The sequence below is a fragment of the Xenopus laevis genome, chromosome 2L (genome assembly GCF_017654675.1).
Source record: "Xenopus laevis strain J_2021 chromosome 2L, Xenopus_laevis_v10.1, whole genome shotgun sequence".
In the NCBI taxonomy this organism is placed as follows: domain Eukaryota; kingdom Metazoa; phylum Chordata; class Amphibia; order Anura; family Pipidae; genus Xenopus; species Xenopus laevis.
This window is the reverse complement of record NC_054373.1, coordinates 123281064-123296387: the sequence shown is the minus strand read 5'-3', so window position 1 is coordinate 123296387 and position 15324 is coordinate 123281064. Positions and strand designations below refer to the sequence as shown.

General features: G+C 36.3%; 1 protein-coding gene across 2 annotated transcripts in view; it reads right to left on the bottom strand.

Annotated features, from left to right (window-relative positions):
• Nucleotides 1-892: 892 nt before the first annotated feature.
• efnb2.L (ephrin B2 L homeolog) overlaps nt 893-15324 on the bottom strand; it is a 34410-nt gene continuing 19978 nt past the window's right edge. Inside the window, exons 4-6 of one of the 2 annotated variants that reach the window (XM_018244787.2) lie at nt 7721-7813; nt 6308-6418; nt 893-4407 (exon numbers count right to left, since the gene is read on the bottom strand). In XM_018244787.2, the coding sequence (XP_018100276.1) occupies nt 4025-4407; nt 6308-6418; nt 7721-7813 (587 nt within the window). In that variant the 3' untranslated portion in view covers nt 893-4024. 2 annotated transcript variants of the gene reach the window in all.

Genomic DNA, 15324 nt, shown 5'->3' with positions numbered 1-15324 from the left:
TGAATGTAATATAATGTAGTATGCAAGATTGCTAATAGACATGTTCTCCACATGCCAACCAAAGCCGGACCCCTTAGCCACTGTTTTGCACCCCAGCTGGGAATTGTATGTAAGATTGATGGAATTTGCAACTTTTTGAGCTCCAAAGTTCTACCATAACTAAACACAATGACATGTTCAGTTTTCTCATACAGAGGTGCAATCCCCAGGGTGTTAAAGTTGTTATATTTGCAGATTTACTGCAACCAGAAAATGCAGCCCTGACTCTCCATGGAGTACCCCCAGGGAATATTTAGTAGCAAGCCAGCAACCAAGCTTTCAGTATTCCCTGAAGAGTATACTGATGATGGCAAGCCTTAGAAATCGGAATATTTGGTATCAGCACCACTTTAATATAGTATGAAACCCAGTACTTGTGTACAGATTGTATCCCAGAAGTTTCCTCCCACTTTCTCTCTTTTCTAAATACTCTTTCATTTAAGTATATACAGTCCCTGTGTAGTGATGTATATGGATTATGACATACCATGGATGACATACAATTGAGAAAATGCACCATGTCTTGAACTGCCCGACAATAAAATTGCAACATGTGCTGCTGCTGCTGCTGCTTTAAAGCTCCGATGAGAATAATGGCTCGGGTGTGGGGGTTGGACTTTGTACACTCAATACTGTACATAAAAGATGGCTGAACACAGAAGAGTTGATGAAAAACATACCACCATAAAACCAGGACATTGTAAAACATTTTATCATGTTCAGAATTTAAATAAATTTTAGGCTATGCCAAATTAAACAGTTTCTTTAATAGTGTCACTGTTTTTTTAAAATTGTATTACGTGAGAATGTTCTTCAGTGAGGTGGGGAAACAAAAATCAGTCTTGAGACATAATTTCCATAGGAAAAAATATTTTTATTTTTTTAAGAACAAATTCAGACGTGGAATGTGAAATTTCAGAGCTTTGTTGTTTGGGTGGGAACTGGTAGAGAGGCTAAATACAATGTGAAACTAAAGCAAAACTGTAAACCTAGGAAAGTCTATTTAAAAAAAAAAGGAAACAAATATTTATAAACTCAGGCATAATACTGTGTTACTTACAAAATTGGACAAAAAAATTATTTTAAATAAATATTCATGGTACACAATTACGGCACATATATGCAGCAATTTGGCAACCTTTTTTTACCTTTTATTTCTAGTTACAGTGCAAAGGGGAATGACACTGCCTTCAGACAAGCGATAGCTAAATACATAGCAAAAAATTCATTTTATACAAAACATTTTGCTTAGACTTTGTAAAAAAATCCAACATTGCTCTATGTACACAATCTGGTTAAGAAAATCCATATTCTGTCTTTTTTTTTTTTCCAGGTGTATGTTTTAATCTATATTAATATTTTAAAAAGGTGAATAAGGCTACGGACACACCCCAAATTCAGACAGACACGGTTCAATATATTTACAGCATCTTCACTTTGACATATTGGTGCAAATTCCTAAGTCAGGTGACTAAGGATCAGATGATCTATCAAGCAAGGCATTTACAGAAACGTTCCAAACCTGAAACAACTTCTAAATTAAAAAGGAAACCATTTGAAGATTGTCATTCGGCTTCAGACACAAAACAGACACACAAAGTGATTTAGACAGTGGTTGTAGGTTGCTTATTATCAATGGATCTGAAATTCACAGCTTTAGTTCAACAGAACACTCACAACTAAATGTAAAGAAACGAGTGTGTGGTCCTTTCCATAGTATTCAGGCACACTGCCTTAAGACACAGAAAAGGTCAAAAACCCTGCCAAAATGTTCTTGCAGGAAGTAAAAGGAAATATGCACATAATTTAAAATGTTTTTCTATGGCTAAAAGCAAAAAAATCAGCCAAATACAGTTTGCAATATGCTGTAAATATGCAAGGAGGTTGATTGACCACTCAAACCTTTTTTAAGAAGGAAAAAAAAAGAAAAACAGATGAAGCAATCGTTCCCATGAAAGTTCATTTTTGAAGGTGCTCTTATAGGCTCAAGAACCTCAAAATGCTGTTGCTAATTTTTTTTCTTCTTTCCAACTCAGACTGAAGTGTTACCATAGAAACAGGACTGTGTTGATAATATCTATTTTGCATAGCACATAAATGTAGGAGACAAAGAGGAACAGAAGAAATAGAAGAAAAAAAAAAGATATTGCGCTGTCTAACCTGCTGAATTTTTATAATATCATTGCGTTAAGGCGAAAGGAAATCATAAAGCAAAAAATAAATGCCAGCAGATCCTCTTGTCATTGTTAAATAGATGATGCAGAAACACAGATTTCCTGCTTTTAGGGGCCTGCACTTCCTAGTCTGCTCTTGAGAGAGAGACGCCTTTAGAAGGCTTTGTTATTTTTGAGTTTTTTCTCACTATTGTATTTTTTTTTGGAAACTGCTTGTTTGTTCCCCCCCCCAGCAGCAATGCCTAATTGTTTTCTGTAAGGACAATAGTAATAGCCTATTTAACTGCTGCTAAAATGGATTTCACCGCTCTTCTTGAAGGGGCAGGCTGTGCAATTTTAATATTATATATTAGTAAAATATTTTACTATATATCCCCTGTGTGCTATACACCTATTAAATAAGTCATTTTTCTCTTTACTGTTCTCCATAACTAATAATTTATTTTATTCCTAAGAACTGTAAAACATTTGCCATATGTGCTTTTCACAGAAACATAGCACCAGTGAACTGCCATGCCAGCTTCTTCCATATTTATGCCACACTTCTCTGGGAGATCAATACCACAAAGAAAAGGTGTCCAGAGACGGTTTTCATTATAAGCCACATAAGGGGGCTTCATCACAAAAGCTTTTATGCCTTAATAAGAAAGATCTGTGAAATGAACGTCTTTCTCCTTTGACCTTTGGTTCTTAAACGTGTAGGTCTTTCTGCTCTTCTCATGAAAGCTTTCCTGGTCTGAGGAATTATATGGTCAGTATAGCACCTGAGTCTGCCAATGAAATCAGTCACAGACTAGGAGTTTCATTCAGCTTCCATACATTTATTGCCAATATTGCTATTTCCAAGCACATAGCATCCACAACTTGACTTGTCCTTCTCTACCTACCTATGCACCACCTCTGTCAGAACTTCTGTGTAATGGAATTCCGAACACTCTCCTTTTTGATCAGAATGAATTCCCTGTTTTGCAGCCTTACTGCACAGTATATTCCTCTGCATCTCCCTTGCCACCACTGCACAACTGATACCCCCAAAGTGCTCTGCTGCCAAAAACATTTTCTTTAAGCTTTGATACAGAGGCAGTGGCATTTAACTGCATTCAGCAGTTTATCTTATAGACTCCTGGACTTGCTGACAGTGTAACTTCTTGCTGGAAGGTTCTGTATTAGCAAATACAATTTCCATAATATATTACCCATTCAAGTGTGACTGCGGTAGAAATGGATGGAGTAAGAGACTCCAAAGGTTAATATGCCATTAGAGAAGAGGTGGAATAAAATGAAACCTTTTGTGAAGGAAGGTGATTTTCAAGACGAGATGAAAATGAAACAGTGATGGACTAGAACTCTTTCAGTCTTAGACGCACAGGCCTTTGTGACAAATCCAGTATACACTGAGAAAGCTAGAGATACTGAGTCTAAAATTTGCATTTCAAGATAATCCTAAAGCATCTAGAATATGCTTAAATTATTAAAGTCCTTTAAAAACTCCATATTCACCTGGCTTTTGTATCTGCTTGAATGCCTAGTGCACATGGCTTAAAGGAGGATGAACATGACTAGTGGATAGCTATCAGAATGGGTAAAATCGTAAAAAGTCTTCCAGCTTCAGTGAATACTTTTGTCTTAACTTTAGGAACCACTTGGTTCTATATGCAATCCAGCTTAAGAAGGCGCTCTCTGAAGGAAGGTTTTCTCTTGGGCCCTTTTTCCATTCAAGTCCATTTTTAAGCATATTGAGCCACTTAAAACCCATCAGAAAGCAATGGACCTTTATGTGTCCTGTATGTCAAAAGGTACCACGGAATTCCTCAGACTTTGTAGTAAATATTTGCTGGGCTCTGAGGTGGCATCTCCTGGACAATGTAAACAGGATGTCCATAATCTCCACTTACTTTCTCATAATGAGGGCAGAAAACACCCTCTGCAGTCCTTAAAGGAATAATAATGTCACTTGGCTCTGAACCATTGTTATTGCCACTGCGTTTTGGAGTGGCTAATGTACTGAGTGATAAAGTTGTTGTGTGCTGGGGTGAATGCTTTCTGTGTCTTCTTCTGTATTTCAACAACAGCACCACAAGAGTGATTATGATGACAATGAAGATTATGCACCCTGAAGCAATCCCCGCAAATAAGGCCACCTCGGATCCCAAGATACTTGAATGTCCAGCATTTTTTCCATCTGTGCTAGAGCCTACAACAAAAAGGGACAACAACAAAAAAAGATTTACAAAATTGCCAAGTCAAAGCCTATATTCATTATGTACTCATGGCATAGAATTGTTTTGCCTATGTTTAACTTTTTAAAAAATTTAGAGACAAAGCTAGGAATTGAAATGTGATGCATTATTTACTATACGCATTCTGTTAATGTCGGTGTGCCATAAGTGCCTGGAGAATCATACGTTTAATATAAAATAATAATCAGTTGTTGGCTACATTATGAGTAAATTACAGCTGCGCCAACAGTCTGAAATTACCATATCATCTTCATTTATAGTGATGTTTAACACTTTTAATACCAATTTTGAATTAGTAGCCACCTGCTATACTTTATGATATATTTTCGACACTATAGTATAATTGTGGTTAATAGCATTTCCCGGGTTTATCAGAGCAATAAAGGAATCAATCTACATTTATGAAAGCCAGAATTCATTTGGGCAACATAGTAGAAATATTAATGAATCAGCTTATTTAATACACAATTAGCTAAACAAATGACTCAACATCTGTCAGGCAATAAAAAGTGTCACATTGAACAGTCTTATACTAGTAATTGATTAGAATAATCAGCACATATATCTTCATGAAAGCAGTGGGAAACATTAAAATAACTAGTGTTTATAATTGTCGATGACTCCTCTCAGTTTTCCCTACAGTGCCTCTAGTAAGAGTCTTTCTTAAAATGTCTGTTTAGAATGATTTAACATGTTAAATCATGCCTAAATCAAGAAAGAATTTTATTTTCCAATGTTACTAATACAGTAATTTCCATCATTAAACATATTTGTGGTTATGTAATAAAAGGCACTAAGTTTGCCCAGGGGCAATAACTCATATTAACCAATCAGCAGGTACCATTACTGGTCACCTGTGTAAATGCAAACATCTTATTGTTTGCTATGGGTTACTGCTCCTGGGAAAACTTAACGCCTTATATTACATATGGGGGATTGACTGTAAGCTCTCTGAGGCAGGAACCTCTCTTTACTTTATGCCTTAGCTGTACATTTACTAATCAGTACAATCTATTATTTCTAGATATTACTACTAGATTAAGCATGACAAGGAGACTTCATATTTATATGAATTTTAGAGAAAAAATATAAATATTAAAGTAGTGACGGAATATCTGCTTTCCGGAGTCACTTTGATCATTGAGCAAAACCTCTCCAAAAATGGTTGTAAATGGTAAGAACATAATGTGCATTAATTATGAATCCGATATAATTTAACTTGTAAAAACATTGGAGTTTCCATGTAAAAATATATAACTTTCCACAAAGGGACAGGAGGAAAATTTTATGAGTTAGGAGATTTTTGAGAGTTATTAAATCCTTACAATGACAGTGTTGTTGCATCTTCCTGGCAGCAATCACCTTTAAGGCAAAGCAGGATAGCAGTTCTCCTGACAAGCATGCTTAAGAATCTCAAATTAAATTACATTACATTTTTGGGGGTCAAATAACAGGTATACTTCACTGTTACGTTGCAGTAATAATGGCCCAAACAGGACAAAGAAACTTTCATTTCATTAGAACATTTTTGCAAACATTGCATGTACAATCTCCAAACAATATAGAGTACAGACTCCCAAGATAGTTGCTACTACAGAACTTCCTTCAATTATTTTCAAACCCCTGTCTCAGAGACTGGCTAACATTTACAACTATGGTGACGGTTGTATTTTCTTTTCTTGCAGGAAACACTATTAAAACATTTTTGCAGAAACTATTGTTCACAGACAAGAAAAAAAAGTCCCCTATTCTATGTAACTTGCCTTTTCTATACAAATAGAATCCATGATAATTAAGATATAAGAAAAAGCAGCGAATTAGAACCAGTAGCTATAAAAATTTAAATATATGTACCTTCAGGGCCATTGACATGTGGACTAGTGGTTGAACTCTTTCCATTGGTACCAGACTCGTGGTCGGGGCGTCTTGTTGAAGACGAGCCTCGATGGTTATGAAAGTCAGGATCTAAAAATGAAAATAATAGGTAAATAATGTGAAGGAAATCAGTAATACCAATTTAATGACATTATGAAAAGACAACTGTCCCTTTAAGTAATCATGCTCTTCAAGTTGTGTTTAGAGGTGAAGATTTAAAGACCATCTGCAGAAACTATAGGGATTCTCACAGTTGGCAACCAAAGCTTTGCAGATGACATTTCAATTTTAACTGAGTAAATTGATTGGCTTGCTAAACAATATTATAATTAGAAATAAATCTTATCCCTGACACATTCATCTGGTTGTGAAGACCAAATTATTAAAACAGCAACTGGTAATAACTGTCGAAGAGCTCAGTGTGTGTGGGATGAAATCTGAACAATACAAGGGATAGCGCAATGTCATCTATCAGTTAAAACATTTTATAACTCCCAAAGCCACAAGTCGTTGTAGGGATACTGTCATGGGAAAACATGTTTTTTTTCAAAACGCATCAGTTAATAGTGCTGCTCCAGCAGAATTATTCTGCACTGAAATCCATTTTTCAAAAGAGCAAACCGATTTTGTTATATTTAATTTTGAAGTTTGACATGGGGCTAGACATATTGTCAATTTCCCAGCTGCCTCCAGTCATGTGACTTGTGCTCTGATAAACTTCAATCACTTTTTACTGCTGTACAGAAAGTTGAAGTGATATCACTCCTCCCCCAGCAGCCTAACAACAGAACAATGGGAAGGTAACGAGATAGCAGCTCCCTAACACAAGATAACAGCAACCTGGAAGATCTAAGAACAGCACTTAATAGTAAAAGCCAAGTCCCACTGAGACTGATTCAGTTACATTAAGTAGGAGAAATAGCCTGCCAGAAAGTCCATCCTAAAGTGCAGGCAGAAGTCACATGACTGGGGCAGCTGGGAAACGGACAAAATGTCTAGCCCCATGTCAGATTTCAAAATTGAATATAAAAAAATCGGTTTGCTCTTTTGAGAAATGGATTTCAGGTAATATTTTCAACAAATTGAATATAATTGATGTAGTAGAAACACCAACAATAAACATCTGACTGCTGTGGGCTTGTAGACCTGAGAGCAAATCATAGTACATATTAACAAGGCAAAGTAATACCCTATGATTTTATTTGCCATTGTATTACTTTTTTTTTAAACATGTTTTACGTTTGACATTAGATAAGGATACACAATATTGGGGACCTCTGGCATATTCAAACTATAGGTTGAACAGTATTTGGTTTAATGTATGTAAAGAATGGGACAAACAAATGTGATACATCATAAAGTAGAAGATTTCCTTTATACTTTGGCTCATACCTTGTCCAACTTTCATGAGGATTTTCATGGCTTTTGTTACACATACTCCTCCTTCTTGATTATCCACACCCTCTATAGAGCCATTTGATGTAGCTGAAAAACAAAGAACACAAAAGTAAACCTGATGTTTGTGTTAAAATACAAACATTCATTAGGCTGAAATGAGAATGTTTAGGTTTTGTGATGGTCACAAACACAGATATGTTATAATTTTGTTCAAAAAGACCGCAAATTATAATCTAGAGAGTCGGCTATCCCTGAGGCGATTTCTGGTTTAAAGTATTTGTTCAGAATACAGCAATTTATATTGCTATACAAATAAGATCAGGAAATTACAAGGATGGTGTAATGTATCAGCTAATTGTTGTCATTAACAATACTTAGCTATTCCTTGTCAAGCTGTGAGTGCAACATTTTATCATAACTTCGCTATGTAATGATTCCTAGATGACAGAGTATGATTATGTTTTTTGCAGTTGCTATAATGTATCAAGCAAATATTTTATTAAAGGTCTGAGAAATCTTTATTTATTTATTTTTTTCATTCCTACAGTCTCTGGAGCTTATTGAATTGTTGTGATAATAAGCTACGGCGCATAATCAGGCCTCTGGTTGGGTGCAACATTACAAATCTGTCCTTGGTATAATGTCAGTGTCAAAGCTTTAAGAATAGAATTGAGGGTTGCATTTTGATTTAAACAATTGCTTGTTTCAGAATGCAGCATCCACAAATTGTTTTTGTTTCCAGCTTTATGAATGTAGAACCCTTGCAGCACCCATCCATCTATTGTACACAGGCCCCTGTTTCTATCACCACCCATAAATCCCTCTTACCATTTCACACATGTAAAAGTAGATCTAAATGCTGTATGACTTATTATAACTACCCTCAGAATATTTAAGGCTTCTTTGATCTCAATGCCGCACCCCCATTTTCATTGTCAAACCTATTATTTTATCCAAAGCCTTAAAATAATGACAGTAATCTAATCGAAGAGTACATCTGGCAGAATCACACTATAGCATAAACCTCACAAAATAATGAAGACATGGTAGGTTTTTTTCTCTTCCCTTTACAGAAACAAAAATCAATACAAAGCTGCAGACCAAGACATAAATCAAATGTGTCTGTGATAAAAGTGTTTTTTTTAACAACCTATTTGCCAATGTAAAAGAAGCAAGATAGAGGACAGCCTACACAGAAAAACTAAGCGCTGATCTGAGGGATATGCTAAAAACGGCTTTTTATTTTAATCAAAGCTGGAGGGAGTCACTTATCTCCATCAACTTGATTTTCTAAAATTCGACTGCCGCAGTTCCACGTTCGTGTTTCCCGGCACAAGCGTACAAACGGTGAAGGGGTTAAGCCGGCAGCAGCATTTTGAAATAGAATGAAACATACATATAGAGTAACTGGTTACTAAAAAGCCAGGGTCTAATTTGAACAAGAAGCAGCACAAAATAGAATGCCAATGTAAATTTATCTCAAACCAGCAAACCTCATTTTAAGAGTAACCACATGTTCCTGCATAAGAATACTGTGTTCAAATACGACTCGTGCTTTTCTTTTTAACACAGATTTTTATTATTTGTTTACTAGAATCTCACTGTATGAGAAGACTTTTGCTTTGTGAAATAACCCTCCTTCCCTTAATAGCTAAGGGCATTTCAAGGCCTATCTCCAACACGAAGAGTAATCTGGTAACTCAGCAATAGGCCACAGCCACATTACATCCTTAATTAAAACGGACTACTTGTAGCAGCCTCTATAGGGAAATTCAGAATAACAGCAATTTCGAAGAATTCCTCTGTTGTCTATGCACAAAGCACACAAAAAGCCTTTTTTATTAAGCAAACATGTGAAATGACTTAAAGCCTTTTCCAATATTGAAGGGGTATTCTCTGTGGCCATTTTGTGTTCTTGGCATCTGACAATGACATTTAAAGTAAAACCTCCAAAATGTCTAGTAGCATCACCATAGTAACTACCAAAGGCAAATTTGATTAAGAAGGCGACTGGCCTTCAAGTCATTAGAATATCCTTTATCAAACTGTTCAAGTCAAGAAAAAGCATTATGTTGAAACATTTAGAGGACCTTTAGGGGCAGATTCAAAAAAAAAAAAAATCAAACTGGGGAATCCTAATGTGCTCCCAACAGTTGGAATTTGTCATATTTATTAACACTTTCCTAATTGTTGGGGTAGTATTTTAATGAACCATAACACCAAAGGTCTTTTAAAGTAATGTAACAAGCTGCTGTGTAGTCATGGGGGCAGCCATTCAAAGCTGAAAAATGAGAAAAGGTACTGGATACACAGCAGATAACACATAAGCTCTGTGCTATACAGTGGGATTTTTCAAAGTTTATCTGCTATCTACTGTGTATCCTGTGCTTAAATGACTGTCCTGCTACACAGCTTTTTTGGTGTTACTGTTCCCTTAACTGTGTGTGTGCTCCAAAAAATAATTTGAAGACTACAGTAAGGGCAGTCAACTGTTGTTCCCAGTCAAAATTAATTTGTCGTCAATGAGTTTCTATCTACATTTTTTTTAATCTACATGTATTTGTACAGCTTTCAAAAAAGCACATTTTTAGTGCATCAAATAACATGGCTTTCCTATGGTCTAAGAGAAAATTAATATTACGAATGATTTTGTTTTTACAGCAGTTGTACCCAGAGACCGTAAGAAGACAACATGCTACAAATGGAATATGCCATTTATAATGCCTCAGGCAGAAAGCTGTTCCTGCTTAGGAGCATTTGTTCTAATTATTTTTATCATTTGCTCTTGGCTTTTGTTGCCCAATGAACAACGCGCTACTGATTCTTTTACTAGACGTCTTAATTATTCTCTTAGTACATTCTTAGTACTTACAAATGGCAAATCAAGTGTTTTCTTGAATAATGACTGTTGCATGGCTACCGAAAGTTTCACTACTTTGTACACTGTAGGTAGCTTGGCCAGTTCAGTACAGGACAAACAGTGCCGACAGCTCTTACAAAGTACGGTAAACTGAGAAGAGAATAACTCAGGGCAATAATGAATTATCCAGTCCTTATAACAAAAATGTTCACCTGTGTGGTAAAGGTGCTTGACAATATCACAGGTTACATCTCTGGAGAGGAGATATGTTCACACATAGATCAATCATTTCGGAGGGGGAATAAATGGCTTCTCCATGTGATTTATCTAATCCATGCAGGTCAAATAATATGCCATCTGCCTACAAACAGTAAACGTGAAGAGCACGTGCAATATGATCTAGTAATACTGGGCTTGGAGTTTTAATTCCGTGATTAAAACCAGCGTGTGCATCTGTTAAATCTGCAGGTAAAAATTAATTCATTAATCACAATTTTTTTTTAATTTGTATATAATATCTTTGGGGTGGAATGCTTTGCCATCTTAGTTCCATTATAAAATTAGTTTACAGCATATCATTTAGTTTACAATTGTGTCCATGCCTACGGTCACGTTCATTCATGCCAAAAGATCGTACATTGATCTGTCCGCGTCTGCAGATGGAACGGACATCAATATATTTATCTGCAGGCACATCCCAGATTATCAGATTGGCCTTTCCAGTACTGGATTTAATACGAAAGGACAGGGAATGAGAAAAGGGGAAGATAATCATGATTTGATTTACAGCCGCTTCTGTGCCAGAAGTGCTGTATCTACTTTTTTCCCACTTTTGACTTAATGGAATGTAAAAAGAAGCTCATTACATATATAAATATATGTTTTTGTTGCTGGTGTTAATCAGTGGTTTTTTTTGCATATTTAATGGCATATTTTCCTTAATCTGAAAAACAGACAACGTTCAAACATAAAAATAAAAAAACTAAATTAAAAAAAGCCCACTGTGCAGACAGGAAGACTAGTTTAGTGCATGAAATACTTAAGCCAGAATGGAAAAAGACACTGAATCAGCGTTTGAAACAGAGGCAGCAAGCAGAAGCTGTTTCTGGCTATGATTTTTATATAGTCCCCGTGGAGGTAAAGTAATATTACATTTTAATATGTCTTCATTTGATCGTTATTATGCTGACTCCCAGGAGACAAGGCTGCTGCACAGATCGTGGCTGGTTTCAGCCTATCAAGATAGTAACATTACACTAATCAGACAGAGCATTAGGGGCGGCTGGATCAGAGCCTATATATACATTCTCGATTGCATTGGTTTAATATATACATAAACAACCCTCTACCAAAAGAGAAATACATTTTCTAGACCTTTATAGTCACAACAATGTATTCGTTGAGAGCCTGGCTACCTGGATATTTCATAGATAAGAAAACAACACACACCTGGGTTGCAGTTAGCAAAAGCGAAAGCCTTTAGACTCAAGCATTAACCAATTGTCTTTAACACAAGCCGTTACGTAAAGCTGTGCTTGATCTAATGTCCATTTTATAGGATTATCAAGCTCTTTTATCAAAGAAAATCCTTTGGCAGTAAGAATATGCACGTGCACTTTGGCTGTTCCCATTTGTCTACTGCCTCTTAGCAGCAGTACATATTGTACTGAAATCTGCAGACATTAAAAAGTTTTTTTTTAGTAGGATTTATGAATTTGTTTTCGCTAACATTCCAAAATCCCTTTGGAGTTCTGTACTCCATGACTTCCTCAACTTACAAAAGGGGGAATATTATCTGAAAGTACTGCTAACCAGAAATCCATAGCTAAACTTCCTTATCCTATTTCCATCACTACCAGGAATTGTAGCTAAGTATTTTACATAACAAAACCCTTTGTTTCTCAACATCAGGGAAGGAATTCTGGGCTTGGCCACATTATTGCATCTTTTATTGCATATTCCCTTAAAAGACCTAATACATTCTTATACCCTGCCCATACTAGAACCACCAATGGCTCTCTAGAAATATGTAATTTGTATTTATTATTGCCCCTTTAAAGTCACTTATCTAGACCTGAGCTATTTTGGCCTATACTGAAAATACACCCATGTCTTCCAACTGAGGAAGCGAGGTTTAAACAAGAATGAAACTCAGTGGCCATTGAACATGTCAGTGCACATAATATGGTGGGCTAAATCCACACATGCATAAACAAGCATCAAAAATATTTGTAGGACATAATGCAAATACATCAGAAAAGTTTCAAAAGATCTATTCTTTCAGAAAATGTTAAGAACTGAAACTACTGGCTGCATTTGATGTCTCTTTATAGATCATTAATCCTAATTTCAAGAAAGTGGTCAGTGCTTATTTTCTATCTCACTCTAGAACTATTTTTAATGGAGTATAAATCACGTTTCCTATTATGTTAAGAAGTCAGTGGAGCGTCAAACTTTATCTCTCATCACATCGGGAGGAATTCTTGCATTGAGACAAAGCCTAGTGGGAGCTTATGAATATTCCACCGTGCAGCCATATCCCTCCCATCATTAACTGTAATTGGAGCTGGATCTTATGAAAGAAATAGAGAAAACACAGCAGAATGTTCCTCTCCCCTTCCTTTTCGTAATAACCCTTTCTGAGAGTAACACAAGCACGGCTGTAATTATTTTTGATATAGTGGGCTTTCAATAGCTACCAGGAGCACCTTAGACCAGGGCATCTTGATTTAATGAGCGCAGATTTCACAGGCCACGGCTGTCTTTGTAAAGCAAAGTTACTTGCCATCCTTGCCGATAGCAACGAAAAAGAAAAAAGAGAGACAAGAGCAAAAGTACCTACCCAGGCCAGAGCCCAATACGCCTGAATTCTCTTAAAAAGATCAAATGGGACTGGCAGTAATAAACTATGTCTCTGCACTCAAGGCAGAGAAGGGAGGTGTTTTCCTGTCTAAACACAATATTCAGTCGAGAGACTAGAAGGAAAAAAATATTGTCATAGTGATCTGGTGTCTTTCTTGCCTTCTCTCTCATTGCTCTAATTTATTAAATGTAAACACATGCTAAACAGCACTGCAGCAGTCTAGATTTCCAGTGCAGAATTTTAGATCATTTCCAACTGTGTTTTTGCTTGGTCGTGTGGTCTAAAGTGTGCAGGGATTGACTTGAGATGTTTAACTTTACATGTGGCACAAAGTAACACTAACAAACAAGCCACTTCCTTGAAAAAAAGGTGCAGAAAATAATGTTCATCTGAAGCAAAGGTCCCTAGTATCTGGAAAGCATGCATATTTTCCAGTGTTTGGCTTCTTAAAATTCCTCGCCAGGATTCGTTGTTTCATAGATTTATGCAATGCTCCTCTTGGCTGCTTAAGATTTTCGTTTCCACTTAAACTTCAGATTTTAAATTCCTGCAGCCGTTTTAAATCTGATGATCAGGACCGGAGTTTTTAAAATACTGAACTAAAAATACATCCTATTTTAAATTATTTCTCATTGTATTTAAACTCCATATTTCATGCCTCAGCTGATGCATAATATGTAGAGCAGAGCTAAGTTAAGTAACATAAAATAATGTGTAACCCACAGCAAGAGGCAAAAAATAATAAAATAATCTATAGCACATTTAATAAAAAAGAGCATTCCATATGAATATTTATGTGGTAAGAAATATACTATTGCATTGAACGTCAAGCCCTTCTGCGACTATTCAACCTATTTTATTCATAACATACACTACCTTGTTTTCTTTCTATTCCCCGCTGAAACAGTAATTAATCAGTCATATTGTTTTGGTCTATAAACCATTTTCTACACATATCATGTGTGCCCTTAGCAATTTGAACGGCTAACTGAATTCTATGGCCATCCATGGCTCATGGTAAGAAAAAATGACACACGCTAGCTCTACTGGCACTAATTGCATCCAATGATATTAATGACCCAGTAATTGCTGTACAAGTGGCACTGAAGTGGAAAACATCATTTTGAGGCAGAGTTCATCTCATGGTGGTGAGATTTCACTTATGACTGAGTTAATGGCAGATGACAGTTTGGAATATAACACTATAGATTAGAAAATGCTCCACTCTCATGGTATAATAGCTTAAATAGAAGTGACGCCATGTGCCTTGCCTGAAGGGTGGCCTAACAGCAACCCCAATACCATGTCGCCATCAGACGGTGCCCTAACGATGAACCGCATTCCTTAAAGGGGAGCTGCACTATGCAATAGCAATCTAGAGCAATTTTCTACATGCTTAGTTTAATGAAAGAATTTCAGCTGATGGGCTACATCAAAGGGTTCTCCTTTCTATGGAGACCCAACCCATGAAGGCTGCTGTGAAATGGTGCAGTCCGCACAGCCTCTCCTTGGCTCATTTACTTGAAGAAGTAATAAAAGTGCACCAACTTAATCATATTTCAAGGTTTAAATTTGCTCTTATATTATAAAATCACGGGGCTGTGTTGTTTATAGCCTATTGCATTTTCATAAGTCAGCTTGGATCAGGTGAGTGGCCAAGTAATCCATTCATTCAATTATAACAACAAGATTATCAACCAAACAGATTTATGTACTCAGCTAAAGCTGGCCATAGAGGTAAAGATTTTTAAAAGATCAGATCGTCATCGTGAGACCACGATTATCTCGAAATGATCGTACGAATTGTCCATCAACTAAAAAGACCATTTCAGGCGATATTGCCAGGAAAACAAAGGGGAGCTGCCTGCTTGTCCC